Source organism: Pseudorca crassidens, chromosome X (assembly GCF_039906515.1).
Source record: "Pseudorca crassidens isolate mPseCra1 chromosome X, mPseCra1.hap1, whole genome shotgun sequence".
In the NCBI taxonomy this organism is placed as follows: domain Eukaryota; kingdom Metazoa; phylum Chordata; class Mammalia; order Artiodactyla; family Delphinidae; genus Pseudorca; species Pseudorca crassidens.
The window spans coordinates 72659427-72676404 of NC_090317.1; the positions used below are offsets into that span (position 1 = coordinate 72659427).

The 16978-nt window shown below is 36.7% G+C and overlaps 1 protein-coding gene across 1 annotated transcript in view; it reads left to right on the plus strand.

The window, feature by feature from the left end:
* Window positions 1–16978, plus strand: part of TEX11 (testis expressed 11) — a 348555-nt gene that overhangs the window by 101362 nt on the left and 230215 nt on the right. Inside the window, exon 8 of the mRNA XM_067724324.1 lies at window positions 9851–9936. Within this exon, the coding sequence (XP_067580425.1) occupies window positions 9851–9936 (86 nt within the window). The remainder of the gene's footprint in view (window positions 1–9850; window positions 9937–16978) is intronic.

A 16978-nucleotide genomic window follows, 5' to 3' on the forward strand; every position in this document is an offset into this window, starting at 1 on the left:
GGCTAACTCTGTTGTTTGTTGGCAATGCTTCTGGCAATCTGAAGCTGAAGCCTCCCTTAGTTTATCATTCAGAGAACCCAAGAGCCCTTAAAAGCATAGCCAAGGGCTCTCTTCCTGTTGTGTGGAAGAGTAACCCTAAAGCCTGATTACACAGGCCATTTTCCAGGACTGGTTTTTCCACCACTTTATCCTGGAGGTAGAGAAATATTGCTTGGAGAAGGACATCCCATTCAACATTCTTTTGCTGCTCGACAGTGCTCCAGGCCATCCCCCATTCATGGACGACTTTCATCCCAACGTCAGAGTAGTGCATCTGCCACCAAATACTACTGAATACATTGCTCATCCAGCCTATGGACCAGGGATTTATAGCGACTTTCAAGAAATGTTATTTACGTCACACTTTTCATCAGACAGTAAAGGTTAGTGACGAATCAGGAACAACTTTGCAGCAATTTCGGAAGGATGATAATATCTACAAGGCCATAAAAAACATTGACTTTGCTTTTTGTGAGGTTACGGCTGTCACCATGAATGGGGTTTGGAAGAACCTTTGGCTGCAGTTTGTTCACGATTTTTGTGGATTTGAGAAGGTAGATGAGGAGTCCAAAGAGGTCTTCAGCAACTTAGTGACCCTCAGCGAGAAGCTGGAGCTAGATGTGCAAGAGGACGACTGTACTGAACTCCTTGCTGTGCAACACGAGGAGCTTACTAATGAAGACCTGATGGAATTGGAGACCCAGAGAAAGGACGAAGAGAGACAAGAGGAAGAAGTAACTGAAGTACTGAAGAGATTCACGATGCAGGAAATGGCAGCGGATTTTCTTTATTTGAGGAGGCACTGTTAGTTTTTGAGGCATAGGACCAAACGTAGAACAGTGCGCGAAGGTTGTAGCAGCCGTTCAGAAAGCAATCCGGTGGTATGGTGTCACCTATGACGAGAAAAAAAGAGCTACTACCCAGACATCACTGGACCGTTTTTTCAAGAGAGTAGATAGAATTGAATCCAGCAAGGAACCAGAACCTGTGCCACCAGCATCAGGCATGAGTGAAATTGCAGCTTGCCCTCCGTCACCTATTGCTGATGATCCTTCAGCTCTACCATCTCCCGCCTCCTCTCCTGTTCACTTCACTCAGTGCCAACCCCTGTATGCCAGCTGTTGTACTACTCTACTTTTCAAGGTACTGTACTGTAAGATTAAAAATTTCTTTGTGTGTGTTTTTTATGCATTATTTGTGTAAAAAAGTACTATAAACCTATTACAGTAGAGTACTATATATCCGATTGTGTTACTTGGCTAACTTTGTTGGACTTATGAACAAATTAGACTTATGAATACGCTGTCGGAATGGAACTCGTTTGTATGTAGGGGACTTACTGTATTTTGTTGAAGATTTTGCATCTGTATTCATAAAGGACATTGTAGTTTCCTTATTTTGTGATACCTTTATGTGGCTTTGGGATTAGGGCAATGTTGGCTTCATGGCATGAGTTAGGAAGGGTTCCCTCATATTGTATTTTTTTGGAAGAGTTTTAGAAAGATTGGTGTTAAATCTTCTTTAATTGATGGATAAAATTCACCAGGGAATCCATTTGGTCCTGGACTTTTTTCAGAGGAGTTTTTTGATTCCTGATTCAATCTCTTGTTATAAATCTGTTCAGATTTTCTGTTTCTTCTTGAATCAGTTTTGGTAGTTTATATGTTTCTAGGAGTTGTCCATCTAGGTTATCTTACTTCTTGGCATACTATGTTCATGGTAATTTCTTATAATCCTTTTTATTTCTGCAAGGTCCATAGAAATATTCCCACTTTCATTTATGATTTTAGTAATTCTTTTTAGAAACTTCTTTTTTTGTTAGTCTAGCTAAAGGTTTGTCAGTTTTATTGATCTTCCAAATAACAAACTTTTGGTTTGATTAATTCTATTGATTTTCTTTTCTCTGTTTTATTTATCTCCATTTTTTTATTATTTTCTTCCTTCTGCTAGCTTTTGGTTTAGTTTGCTCTTCTTTTCCTACGTGTTGATTTGAGATCTTTATTTTTAAAATTTATTTTATTGAAGTATAGTTGATTTACAGTGTTGTGTTAATTTCTGCTGTACAGCAAAGTGACTCAGTTATACATAATTCTTTTTCATATTCTTTTCCATTATGGTTTATCACAGGATACTGAATATAGTTCCCTGTGCTATACAGTAGGACTGTTGTTTATCCATTCTATATATACTAGTTTGCATCTCCTAATTCCAAATTCCCAATCCATCCCTCCCTCAACCCCCTCCCCCTTGACAACCACAAGTCTGTTCTCTGTGTCTGTGAGTCTGTTTCTGTTTCATAGATAAGTTCACTTGTGTTGTATTTTAGATTCTGCATATAAGTGATATCATATGGTGTTTGTCTTTCTCTTTCTGACTTCACTTAGTATGATAATCTCTAGGTCCATCCATGTTTTTGCAAATGGAATTATTTCATTATTTTTTGTGGCTGAGTAATTAATATTCCTTTATATATACACCACATCTTCTTTATCCATTCATCTTTTGATGGACATTTAGGTTGCTTCCATCTCTTGGCTATTGTGAATAGTGCTGTGAACATAGGGGTTTATGTATCTTTTTTGAATTATAGTTTTGTAAGATCTGTTTTTTTAATGTAGGTGTATATAGCTATAAATTTCCTTCTGAGCATTGCCTTTGCTGAATCCCGTAAGTTTTAGTATGTTGTGTTTTTATTTGCATTCATCTCTACATATTTTCTAATTTCGTTTGTGATTTCTTCTTTGACCCATTGGTTGTTTAAGAGTTTGTTGTTTAATTTACACATATTTTTGAATTTTCCAGTTTTCAAGTTTTATTCCATTGTGGTAGGAAAAGATGCTTTGTATGATTTCAGTGTTGTAAAATTTATTGAGACTTGTGGCATAACATATGGTCTGTCCTGGAGAATGTTCCATGTGTACCTGAGGAGAATGAGTATTGTGCTGGTTTGGGGTTGAGTGTTCTGTATATGTTTATTAAGTCTAGGTGGTTTATAGTATTGTTCAAGTCTTCTATTTCCTTTTTGATCTTTTGTCTGGCTTTGTACATGATTGAAAGTGAGGTGTTGATATCTCCAACTGTAATTGTAGAACTGTTTGTCCTTTCACTTGTGTCAGTTTTAGCTGCATATATTTTAGGGGTCTGTTGTTAGGTGTATATATGTTTATAATTGTTATATTTTCTTGATAAATTTACCCTTTTTTCAATATGGAATGTTCTTTGTCTTTTGTAACAATTTTTGACTTAAAGTCTATTTTGTCTGATATTAGTATAGGCACTCAGCTCTCTTTTGGTTCCTATTTGCTTAGAATATCTTTTTTTCATGTTTTCACTTTCAGTCTATTTTTGTCTTTGGATGTAAACTGAGATTTTGTAACCAGCATATAGTTTGATCATGATGTGTTTTAAAAAAAAAATTTAGCCAATCTGCCAATCTCTGCCTTTTAATTGGAGAGTTAAATTACATGTAATTACTGATAAGAAAGGTCTTCTGCCATTTTCCTGTTTGTTTTCTATATATCTATATATGTGTCTTATATCTTTTTCTTCCTCATTCCCTCCACTACTACCTTCTTTTTTGTTTAATTGCTTTTATCTGGTATTCCATTTTGATTTCCTTCTCATACCTTTTTCACCATATGTTTCAGTTACTTTCTTATTGGTTATTCTGAAAAATATAATTAGCGTCATAAACTTGTAAGAATCCAGTTTGAATCAATACCTATTAGCTTCAACATTATACAAAAAGTCTGCTGCTATACATCTCCATTTACAAATTACATATTTGTATATTATGTGCCCATTAGCATAGACTTATACTTTTTTTTTTTTTTGCGGTATGCGGGTCTCTCACTGTTGTGGCCTCTCCCGTTGTGGAGCACAGGCTCCAGACGCGCAGGCTCAGCGGCCATGGCTCATGGGCCCAGCTGCTCCGCGGCATGTGGGAATCTTCCCGGACCGGGGCACGAACCCGTGTCCCCTGCATCGGCAGGCGGACTCTCAACCGCTGAGCCACCAGGGAAGCCCTATGCTTATTTTTAAGTGTATTTTTCCTTTAAATCGTATAGAAAAAAAAAAAGAGGAGTTATGAACCAAAAATGCAATAACTCTGACTTTTATATTTACCTAGTTACCTTTACCCTTATTTGTATTTATTTGCATTACTACCTAGCATGCTTTTATTTCAGCCTGAAAAATTCTATTTAGCATTGTAGAACAGGTCTACTAGAGACAAACTCTCAACTTTTGTGTATATGAGAATGTCTTAATTTCTCCTTCATTTCTGAAAGGATAGTTTTGCCACATAGAGAAATTTTGGTTGAAAGTTGTTTTTTCATCACTTTAAATATGTCATTTCACTGCGTTCTGGCTTGTATGGGAAATCACCTGAAGTTTGAGGATCCCTTGTACATGACTAAGTGCATCTTGCTTGTTGCCTTCAAGATTCTTTGTCTTCTGATGGTTTGATTATAATGTGTCTCAGTGTGGATATCTTTTTTTGTTGTTTGTTTTTAATAAATTTATTTATTTAATTTTGGCTGCGTTGGGCCTTCATTGCTGCGTGTGGGCTTTCTCTAGTTGCGGCGAGCAGGGGCTACTCTTCATTGTGGTGCGTGGGCTTCTCATTGTGGTGGCTTCTCTTGTTGTAGAACACGGGCTCTAGGCGCAAGGGCTTCAGTAGTTGTGGCACGTGGGCTCAGTAGTTGTGGCTTGCAGGCTCTAGAGCACAGGCTCAGTAGTTGTGATGCATGGGCTTAGTTGCTCTGCGGCATGTGGGATCTTCCCGGACCAGGGCTTGAACCCGAGTCCCCTGCATTGGCAGGCAGATTCTTTCTCTTTTTTTTTTTTTTTGCGGTACATGGGCCTCTCACTGTTGTGGCCCTTCCCGTTGCGGAGCACAGGCTCCGGATGCGCAGGTTCAGTGGCCATGGCTCACAGGCCCAGCCGCTCTGCGGCATGTGGGATCCTCCTGGACTGGAGCACGAACCTGCGTCCCCTGCATCGGCCGGTGGACTCTCAACCACTGCGCCATCAGGGAAGCCCTAGCAGCTGGATTCTTAACCACTGAGCCACCAGGGAAGTCCTGGATATCTTTGTGTTTATTCTATTTAAAATTTGTTTAGCTTCTTGGACTTGCAGATTTGTATCTTTTTATCAAATGTGGAAGTTTTGGGCCAATATTTCTTTGAGTATTCTTTCTGCTTTTTTCTCTGTCTTCTCTCCTTCAGGGACTCTGATTTTACATACATTGTTGTTGTCTCATGGGTCTCAGGCTCTGTTCATTGTTCTTCATTCCTTTTTCTTTCTGCTCCTCAAACTGAATAATTTCTATTGATCTTACTTTCAAGTTTGTTGAAAGCTGTGCTATGCAGCTGCTTCCCACTAGCTATCTACCTTATGTTTGGTAGTGTATATATGTCCATGCCTCTCTCTCGCTTTGTCACAGCTTAGGGGTAAGACAGGAATAAAGACACAGACCTACTAGAGAATGGATTTGAGGATATGGGGAGGGGGAATGGTAAGCTATATGAGGTATTTAAAGTAGTCAAACTCACAGAAACAAAGTAGAATGGTGATTGCCAGTGGTTTAGGGAGGGGCAAATGAAGGGTTATTGTTCAATGGGTAAAGAGTTTCAGTTTTACAAGATGAAAAAGTTCTGGAGATCTCTTGCACAACAATATGAATATAGTTAACACTACTAAATTCTACACTTAAAAATGGTTAAGATGGTATATTTCGTTACATGCTTTTTACCACAATGAAAAACTTTTCTTCTTTTACTATCATTTTACTGGGGTGTTAGGAGACAGCAGAGGTAGTTGTGTGTGCTCAGTCTGACATCTTTAACAGGAATGTGATGCTGGCTTTTTTGTTTGTTTTCTCTGCTTTTTGTTTCCTGTCTACTTTTTCCCACCTTCCTGTGGGTTAGATGAACATTTTTAGAATTACATTTTATCTATATTATTTTTGAGTTCTGTTTTTGTAAGGACAGTCATGATGGATTTAGGATGCACCCTAATCCAGTATTACCTCACCTTGATTATACTGCAAAGACCCTATTTCCAAATAAGGTAAAGTTCAGTGGTTCCAGATGGACATGAATTTTGGGAGGAGGGCATTATTTAACTCAGTATAGTCTTGATAGCATAAGTCCTTTTACTTTATTCTTCTTCAATGTTGTTTTAGCTCTTCTGGGCCTTTTACTCTTCTATATTCCTTATAGAGTCACCTTGTCAAGTTTGGTGAAAAACTATTGAAATTTTGATTGAAATGGCATTTGATTTATAATTAATTTGGAGGGTATCACTGTCTTTATAATGTTGAGTCTTCTTATCAATGAATGTGATATGTCCTAATTTATATAGTCGTCTTTAATGTATTTCAACATAGTTTTGTAATTTTCTGTATAAAGATATTTCAGTCAACTTGCTGTCATAAGTGATATCTTAGAGTTTACATTTTTATTTGTCATTGGTTGCGTTTCAAAGCAGTTGCTTTTAAATGTTTATTTAATATCCAGCAACTTCTCTGAACTCTTTTATTAATTCTAATAATTTCATCTGTAAAGTTTCTTGGATTGTTTGCATTTGCATGTTTTTACCATCTCTTTCTTTTGTCTCTAGCTCTGTTGCTATCTATTTCACATTATAAATTACTAGAGGACGGACACCTTTCTTTAATATGCTTTGTAGAGTAAATGGACATTGAATTGCATATTGAAAGATATGAAAGGAGACTCATAGCTGGTGTTTAGGGAAAGAAAACGTTTGGTATCTTGCACAGAGTTAGAGATGATAAAGGGAAAAGCAAATGTAAAGAGAGGGGAAAGGACTGAATTAGAGGATCAAGGATATGTAACAGAAAAGTAATTATTAACTATGCCTTCGTTAGGATGGGGCTACCAGTAAAGGACCTTGAAGTTCAGAGTTGAGAGTTTGTATATTGTTTAGAAGGTGATTGATAAAACTATACTGTTAGAAAACTCATGATTTTCATTCTAAAGGTCAATGAAATTATTTAGTGTGCTTTTGATGGGCTTAAGGTTTAGACAAGACCTGAAAATCCAGGGCAAGAAATCTTATAATGAGAGGAAATGATCGGATAAAGGTTGGAGAGGAGCTAACTGTAGTGTTATTCACTTAAAAAGAATTAATGAATTAAATAAGCCAACTCTCTTATTTCTGAGACATCCTTCCTGTATCCCAAAACTAGATTAGGAATTACTTAAGGTGTTGACATGATGGCAGAAGGTAATGCTGTATTGTTTAGAGGCAGAGAAATAAAGTGTTTGGAAAATTGTATCTTAGAGCACCAGGAGAAATAACGAATGACCTGTTGTTTATTATTACTGAGACATCTGAGGATTAGAGAAAGCTGAGTAAGGGAGGATTGGAAGGTAAACGTCTTAAAGCCATTAAGGAAGAAAGGCAGGCAATTATCATTCAGTTATTGTTACACAATTATAATTGAACAAAATGTAAAAATACATGATCTATAAATGTTTAAAAGACAGCAAAATCACAAAGAAAAATAACTTGGAACTAAAAAAATAATAGGTTTGCTTTTTCTGAATTTTAAGAACCTAATTTATAAAGTAATTCACAGAAAATGAAATTATCTAGTTAATTAAAAATAAAAAGGGGACTTCCCTGGTGGTCCAGTGGTTACGATTCCGTGCTCCCAATGCAGCGGGCACGGGTTCAATCCCTGGTCAGGGAACTATCAATAGATACCTCATGCCACAGCTAAGAGCCCGCATGCCGCAACTAAAAGATCCCACATGCCGTAACTAAAGGTCCTGCACACCTCAACGAAGATCCCGCGTGCTGTAGCTAAGACCCAGCACAGCCTAATAAATAAATAAATATTTTTTTAAGAAGCCTCATACTGAACTCAGAAGTTAGTGATCAAACTCATTTTCAGCTGCAGTATCTAACTGAGTTTTAAAAATCATCTATATAGTCTCATCGTGGCATTGTAAATTAGGTATTCGGTTGGATCTTTTATTTCTGGGCCAGTAGATGTAGCAGTGGCTGGAGTTTCTAGAGATTCCATGAGTTCTGGTCCCATATGTCCGTTTCTATATGACCAATATACAACAGACTTACAGATCTACTTTCTTTGTGTTTTTTTGCCACTGTGTATTACTTGCAAAACGAGATGTTACCACTCCATGGAAGGCCAGGAACGTATTTTTTAAAGAGATATTTGTATAAATCTTAGTACTAAATACCCCATTAGAAATATTTCATGAGGACAGAGATTTTTGTCTGCTTTGTTCACTTATATGTCTCTAAGGCCTAAAATAGTACCTAATAGATAAGACATGCTTAGTAAATATTAATCATTGAATATATAAATGAATGAGTGAATGGAGCAGTACTGGTAGTTAAAAGATTGTTTTTCGGTCATTACATTGAAAATATTGTGCAGGTCTCTTGAAAGATATCTTAGTATTTTGTAGCTTTGGTCTTATAAGTTTATTGTTTTGTATTCTTTTCTCCCTTAGGAAGTAGTATATAATGTAAGTACACTTGAAGGGATTGTGAGGGAAGAAAAAAAAACACTGAGGAAATTGAATAAAGACTCAGTACATTTAAATGTTCATCAAAAGTTTTACTTTCCATTTTTCTCTGTGTAAGTTAGTTGCAAGCCTCTCTACAGCAAGTGGGTATAAGCTGCATTATTCCTGTATAGCTACATAACTGGTGTAGCCCTGTGTGAACCTATGGGATCTGGGGCATGTAATGAGTTAAGCTTTTTCTGCTGAAATTTTTCTGCTGAAATGTCGAGAATGCATTTAAATACTTCTGGATTCTTGCCAGACCCACATTACCAAGACTGTTCTTTATTTTAGATTCAAATATGCAGTAGGTCTGATGTGCTCAGGCATGCATATTGAACTTCTGCTTTCTGAATGTACTGTACTGTAATTCAAAGGGAAACTTTTTTGAAGCAAGACAGCTCTTTACACATTACTTATGAATAACTTCCCTCAGATCTTGGATTCTTAATTGAGGATCTGCTTCTGTAGTCTTACTCAGGTTAAACTTATAAAGGACTCCTTTATATGGATATAATCAGTTTCTGGATAGATGGTTTCTATAAATAGTGATGGGATATTTGGGTAAATTATTAGAATTAAGTTTTTTTTCTTTTATGCCATTTCCCAGTATTTTGATGAATGAAAATTCTGTATGATATGACATTCACACAGCGACTGAGATGCTGATTAATCTGTAAGAGTATTTTCCTATGGCATCATTCACATACTTGTTCCTACCTTCATCTCAGTGGTAATTTATGTGAAGAAAATTTTTGTTGTTATCAAGAGATCCATTAAATTAACTTTCTAAAGTCTTATGACTAGATAGTGCTTTGGACACATTTCACGTTTTTTAAAGTTGTCTTAATTTTGAAAGGTATTCATTCATTTTTTTGCCCCCCTCAGTGGTGATTTTGTTTTCTTTGAATATACTCTTTTCTAACGCCTTTTACTGAATCTGGCAACCTACAGAGGCATTTTTAGCCTGCTCTTTTGCTGGGCAATGATTAGTTTTCCCATTTCCTGTTACAAAGGACCTTTTAGTAATGTATTGTATTACCTTTCCATAGGGAACTAATGCCACACCCTGAGTATTTTTTAGTTCCTCTTTATATAAATTGAGAGGTTTTGATAAGGATGAGTGGGTTATTTTGATGTACAGAACACTAAGTATGTCTTAAAGACTCTGAAATGCTATAGATTTTTTTAACGTTAAGAGAATCATGAATCTGACGTATCTTGTTTCTTTTTTTTTAATATTGTAGAGCGGATATCTTCATATTCTCTGTTATAGCTTTGGAATAGAAACCTACAAGCAGAATAAATATGAAGAAAGTTCTTTCTGGCTCAGGTAATATAAAAAATAATGAATATAAATGAACGATTATTATCATAGAGTTCAGTTAATACTTACTATAGGGTACTTTGGCAGTTTAAACATTTTCTGATTTCAAAAGTCAACATGCTAAATTTAGTTACTCCTTTAACATGTATTGTTTATTATTCTTATATGTTGCCAGTTGATAGAAAAATGTATTCTATTGTTAATAACATAAAAGCATGTTCTCCCTCCATTCCTCCTGTGTATCTTCATCAAGAATATGGAAATCCTTATTTTTTGCTTTGGTATGTATTGCTGTCTGCTAACCCCAGAGTATAAGGGCAGGTGGGTAAATAGTAGGATCACCTAAAATTATTAGTCTTAAGAGAATCTTGGTATTTTAATATCAGTTAAGTAAGTATATATTAAGCACTTACTATATGCTTAGAACTACACTAAGATTTGTACTGTTGTGTTGAATCTGGAAATACCAGGGAATAGTGCAAAAATATAGCAACTATATGCAAGAATCCTGTGTTTCACTGAATACCTATGCCCAGTACAGGTCCTGACATAATAGTAGATACTCAGTAATTGCTAGTGAATTTCTGTGAAAAATCTATTTTTCTGGAGATGTCACATAAAGTGCTTCGCATTTTCTTTTCCTTTTTAATTAATTAATTAATGGCTATGTTGGGTCTTCGTTGCTGTGCATGGACTTTCTCTAGTTGTGGCGAGTGGGGGCTACTCTTCTTTGTAGTGCGCGGGCCTCTCATTGCAGTGGCTTCTCTTGTTGCAGAGCACGGGCTCTAGGTGTGCGGGCTTCAGTAAGTTGTGGCTCGTGGGCTCTAGAGTGCAGGCTCAGTAGTTGTGGCGCATGGGCTTAGTTGCTCTGCGGCATGTGGGATCTTCCCGGACCAGGGCTTGAACCTGTGTCCCCTGCATTGGCAGGTGGATTCTTAACCACTGCACCACCAGGGAAGTCCCAAGTCTTTTGAATATCAGAAGATTATGGAGTAAAATATAGCAAATCAATTCCTAAATGTTTCCCTTCTTTGAGTATGGGGTTAGTTCTAGTTATTTGGAGATATTCTCTTGATTAGTCTAACTATTGTGAAAATTACATTTACCATTAATGAAATAAATAGAAATATGGTCATTAAGATTATAGTACTCATAGGCGTATATATCTCTAATAAAATACTTATGCAAATAACTTGTTTATGTAAAAGACTTTTTAGAGCTCAAAGATTGATCAAACTCTGTAACGAACTATGCCTGACAGAGCAGGCTTATGCAGTTACAAGAGGTATACTTGTCTCAATTTAGAATGTTTCATACAAGTGGAATATACCTGAAATGTTTATTATAAATCACATTTATCAATTGAATTATTAAAAATATACTAAAGGAGCTAGCTAGTTTAGCATAGGTTTACAACAAGTTTCCTTTAAATGAACAACCTTTTTATAAAGTGAATTGAATGAGTTCTATTCCAGGATTTGGCAGTATTTAGGGGAGCAGCAATCACAAAGGTTATGGCATCAACCTATCAAAAGATTAGTATGCCAAGGAGACAGGAATGGGAAGGACAAAAAAAAAAAGAAAAAAAGGATACTGTGGTGCCATGGATGGCTTCTGGAAGCTTAAGACTATGGAGGTGAGCCTGTAGTTTATGCCAGAATGAACATAAACATGAATGCTCTCTAGCAACTGCTTATAAGAGTAGGCTGAGGCTTGAAGTGGCATAAATGTAGGTTATTATCGTATATGCCATGGATTGTTGATCTCTTATCTGTCATCATCTTTTTTAGAAAACCGTACAGAAGGAAAATATGACAGTGACAGAGCATGACTGATATTTATATCATAAGCGGACTATATCAGATTTTTACTCTGTTTAGTGTCTGTATTATTCGGAACATTATTTGACCCACAGTCATATTTAGATAATAACAAATTTATAGAGCACCACTATATTTTTGACTCTTTTTGTATTCTTGTCACTAGAATGAGATTGGGAAAAACAGGAAGGACTTGAATTCTAGCCCTAGTTGTTATATATTATTTTAATCTTTCTGCCAGATTATTTTTCCACATCTTTTGGGGATATAAAAATAACTTAGTGAAGTATTGTCAAATGCCTTGAAAAGGGTTATATTTTAATGTATTTAAAAAGAGGCAAAAATAATTATCAACATTGTGATACCTACTTTTTAGAATTATTCTAGAGATTAAATACGATGATGCATATATTGTAGAGTATTTAGTAACATGGCTTGGGAAATAGAAACTGCTCAATATATGGCAGTAGCTGCTGCTATTGCTAGGTGATGTGTTTGCTATTTACCGCAAATGGGCACTAATGTGGCTGCTTCACTAGTATATTCTAAAATTTATCACAGTGAAATCAAACACAGATTACTTGTTGACTTCCCAAGTAAAAATATTATAAAGACAGACACCCACATCTTTTTATCATATACTGCCATTCTTGGGGGCAGTTCTTCTTTGTGCTTTAATTATCTGTGTGTTGAGAAAACTGTTGGGAGCAGTTGGTGATACAAGCAGGAATGAATAGCTGCTAATTAAGCACCTTTCTCTTTAGGTTTTGTACTAGAAGGAGGGCATGGAAGGTGAGTGTACTTTCTACAGGCTTAACTCTTTTGAGAACAGTGGATATCTTAAGCTAGTGGTTACATACAATTTGGAAATACCCATTCAGTCTAAAAGGGAAACCCCTCATTTTTTCACAAATGATAAGATACCAGAATTGCTGTAGTATATTAGAATTTTGTTGAAGTAGAAGCCTAGAACATAAAGGGTGGTAGTGGGTGTTGCTTATAAAGCTCTTTTCTTTCTCTCAGTTCTTGTTAACAGATCTCAGTTTAGGACCTTGATCAGTCTTTGTCTCCCTCTTCCCTTTTCTTTTGCTAAGAAAACTTCATAAACAGCTGCTGCTTTCCTTGATTTCTGCCACATTTTTTTGCGGGGGGGATTTTTAAAAAATTTATTTATTTTTGGCTGCTTTGGGTCTTCATTGCTGCATGCAGGCTTTCTCTAGTTGCAGCCAGCAGGGGCTGCTCTTCGTTGCGGTGCGCAGGATTCACATTGTGGTGGCTTCTCTTGTTGCGGAGCACGGTCTCTAGGCACGCAGGCTTCAGTAGTTGTGGCTTGTGGGCTCTAGAGCACAGGCTCAGTAGTTGTGGCTCACGGGCTTAGCTACTCCACGGCATGTGGAATCTTCCTGGACTGGGGATCGAACCCGTGTCCCCTGCATTGGCAGGCGGACTCTTAACCATTGCGCCACCAGGGAAGTCCCTCTGACACACTTTTTTGATTATGTCCCCTTATTAGAGATGCCACAGATTAAGAAAGGTCGCTATAATTCTGAATGAAATTGGGAATCCTTAATCTTACTTTACTGTTGGCGTCAAGGTACCTGCCTCAGTGTATTCAAATGACAAATTCAGTTAGGACTCCATAGAATATAAAATTTCAGATCTTTGAAACGAGCTTTGGAAATATGTTTAAGAGGTTTTCTTGTTTAATAAAGTACAGTTTTTCTTTTTCTCCCCTTTTGTAATTCTTGCTATACTGAGCTCCTCTGTCTGCTCCTGGCAAAGGCAAGAATAAGTAGGTGGGAAGAGACTCTTGATATAGAACTTTCTTCTGCGCTCTAGGGGATTTGTTAGTGGCCTCTCAGTTGCCCTGGTAGAATTTAAATTTAGTGTTTAGTCTTTTAAAGTCCTGTCTAACAATTTGGACATATATTTTGCTGAACTTGGCTTTTTAGAAAAGGTTTACAGAAATTGTGCTCTAACTAATTAGTATTATACAAGAAGTACTGTAAACCAAACAATAGAAATGAGTCCAACTCAAAAGGCTTTGCAATTACACTGATTTACTGCAAAGACTTTGGAGATTATTTTTCCCCTGGGAGAAAAATGCCCTCATCCCCATATCTTAGTCATATTCTTTTTTTTTTTATCATGATAGAATTTATTTTTAATTTATTTTAAAAACTTATTTATTTTATTTATTTATTTTTGGCTGCGTTGGGTCTTCATTGCTGCACGTGGGCTTTCTCTAGTTGCAGTGAGCGGGGACTACTCTTCCTTGAGGTGCGTAGGCTTCTCATTGCACTGGCTTCTTTTGTTGTGGAGCACGGGCTCTAGGCACGTGAGCTTCAGTAGTTGTGGCACGTGGGCTCAGTAGTTGTGGCACACGGGCTTAGTTGCTCCGCGACATGTAGGATCTTCCTGGACCAGGGCTCAAACCCGTGTCCCCTGCATTGGCAGGCGGATTCTTAACCACTGCACCACCAGGAAGTCCCACCTTAATCATATTCTTTATCAAGGATGATTTTCCCTTGATTTCTAGTAGTTCTTTCTAATTCACTCCTGTGTTCCTTGGAGCTACTGGCTGGTAAACATTTGGGGAGCCTTACTTTTCCCCTTTTGCTGTAAGACCTATTTTCTAATTACGGCAAATTAAATTTGGGAGCGAAGAATCAAAATGAAAGGGTAATACCCATGGATATAGTAAAAATAATGTTTAAAACTTCTTTGCTGATTGGGGACTTCCCTGGTGGTCCATTGGTTAAGACTCTGCGTTTCCGGTGCAGTGAGCATGGGGTCGATCCCTGGTCAGGAACTGAGATCTCACATGCCACGCTGAGTGGCCAAATTAAAAATAAATAAATAGAATTAATTTTTAAAAAAACTTATTTGCTGGGCTTCCCTGGTGGCGCAGTGGTTGAGAGTCTGCCTGCCGATGCAGGGGACACGTGTTCGTGCCCTGTTTCGGGAAGATCCCATATGCCGCGGAGCGGCTGGGCCCATGAGCCATGGCCGCTGAGCCTGCATGTCCGGAGCCTGTGCTCCGCAACGGGAGAGGCCACGGCAGTGAGAGGCCCGCGTACCGCAAAAAAAAAAAACCCAAAAAACAACAAAAAAACCTGCTTTGCTGATTAAAGCAGTTGTATGTGCTAAATATAAAAATTTAAATGTCGCAGAAAAAGTAATATGGAAAGTAAAAGTCCCCTGTAATCCCACACTCATAAATGCTCAGTATTAACATTTTACTTTGTTCTCTTTATTTTTTTTCAAAAATAGTTTTTAAAAACTCTTAATATATTAAACGACAAGGAAAACGTGAGAATCCTTGACATGTATTTGGAAGATTTAAGGAGTTGTGTTTTTACAAAACGTATAGTAAATAAAGAAGGTTAGTGAAATGAAACTGAGCCCAAAACTATACACAGGAAAATTCCTAATTGGTGACCTCTTGTAGTAGAGACAGTGAAATAAATTGGGAAAATGACAGAAAACATTTGAATTGGATAGAATCCTGAAGAATTGGATAAAACCCTCAAAGTGTTTTGTAAACAATAATCTAATATTGATCTTAATAACTGAAATTTAAATGACCCTGCTGCCTTAACCTACACGTCAGAGACTAAGTGCTTATAAATTTCTGAAGAGGAGAGGCCTTTGTAGGTTACCAAAAATGAGAATATTTCTCAGCTCCTTGTGTGAGGGGCCTGGGTTGCTTTTCTCCTCTCAGCATCCAAAGAAAGCATGATTTCTTTAGCATCCTTCTGAGACCATAAGGTCTCATTTCGTATTTTCTTAAAAACACACACACACACGCACGCACACACACACACACACACACACACACACACACACACACGCAACCGAAACTTAATGTTGCTAGACTTTTGGATGTGAATAAATAATTGGGTAAGTAGTATGTTAGAGGAGGAGTAATTTTTTAGCTCCTTTTCTAACACCATTTTAAATTTCTCTAAAACGAATCTAAAGCCTGTCTTAGTTGGCAGCTAATGTGAGTTGTTTCTTAGTAGTTGGGGATAGTTTTTATGTTAGACGTAGTATCCTCAAGTGGGAAGAGAAGTGTGTTTCTTTCCTGTTCTATAAAACTTTTTGTATCTCTTATGGAATCGAAAGAGGAGAATTTAACAAAAATTATAGTGTTAGTTTCTAAATTTATAGTGCTTAGAGTTAGTAAACCCAGATTATGTAATTTCTATGATGGTTTTAAAAAGTAGTTATGTTTACAATAAGGACAGTATTAATGAGATATTTTTATTTATCAGTATTTAGCTTTTACTATGGTTGTATAGGAATATGTGACACCAGAGGTCTTCTAATAAGAAGGGAAACAGTAAAGGAAATATACATAAATGGATTTATATACACAAATATTAATGGTTCAGTATATGAGCCCAAGGGCAGTTTGTATCAGTTTTAATGCTACTTAATATTCATTGCTTTATTTTTGCTTCTGTCTCAGCCTGAGACCTTGAGATTTTGACAATATTATCTGTAATCAGGCAGTGTGATCTAGGGAAAGAACACAGAGCTAGCATTAGAAAATCTGTTACTAATCAACTGTGTGACCTTGGGTCACTTACCTAACTACTATGTGCTGTGATATCATCATCTGAAAAATTAGTGCAACATTATTTGTGTAGGTGGCTTGTAATGAAGATAACATAAGTAATACAATAGTACTTTGAAAAGTTAAGGGTATTATATGATCATAGACTATGATAAAATTATTAACTGTAAAAATGATCATATAGAAGACATGTTTTAATGGAAAATGGAATGTATTAGCACCATCTTGTGGAAATATAACAAATTGTATAGTAGAAATTTTAATAAGATAATTTACTATAGATAACACTTTATAGCTGTAAGAACCCTTACAGATCATCTAGTTCAGAAATTAAGAAACTGTTCTGTGGTACCCTTAGGTTCTGCCAGAAGAGCTTCAGAATCTCCTTTAACAGGAGGAGACTTATGCACACTTCTCCAAGATCCCCATCTTGCTTCAGAGAAATTAGGCTTTAATCAGTTTCCTATGTAGTATGTCCTTTTAAGATTTTGTTTGAAAAAAATGATTCATCTGCTTAGAGTTTAAAAAATGATATCGATCAACTTCATCTTGTACAGATAAGGAAATGGAAATTTGGAGAGATTAAGAGATTTATACAAGAGATTTATGAATAGTCTTTCTCCAGATGTCAGTAGTTATGTCACCC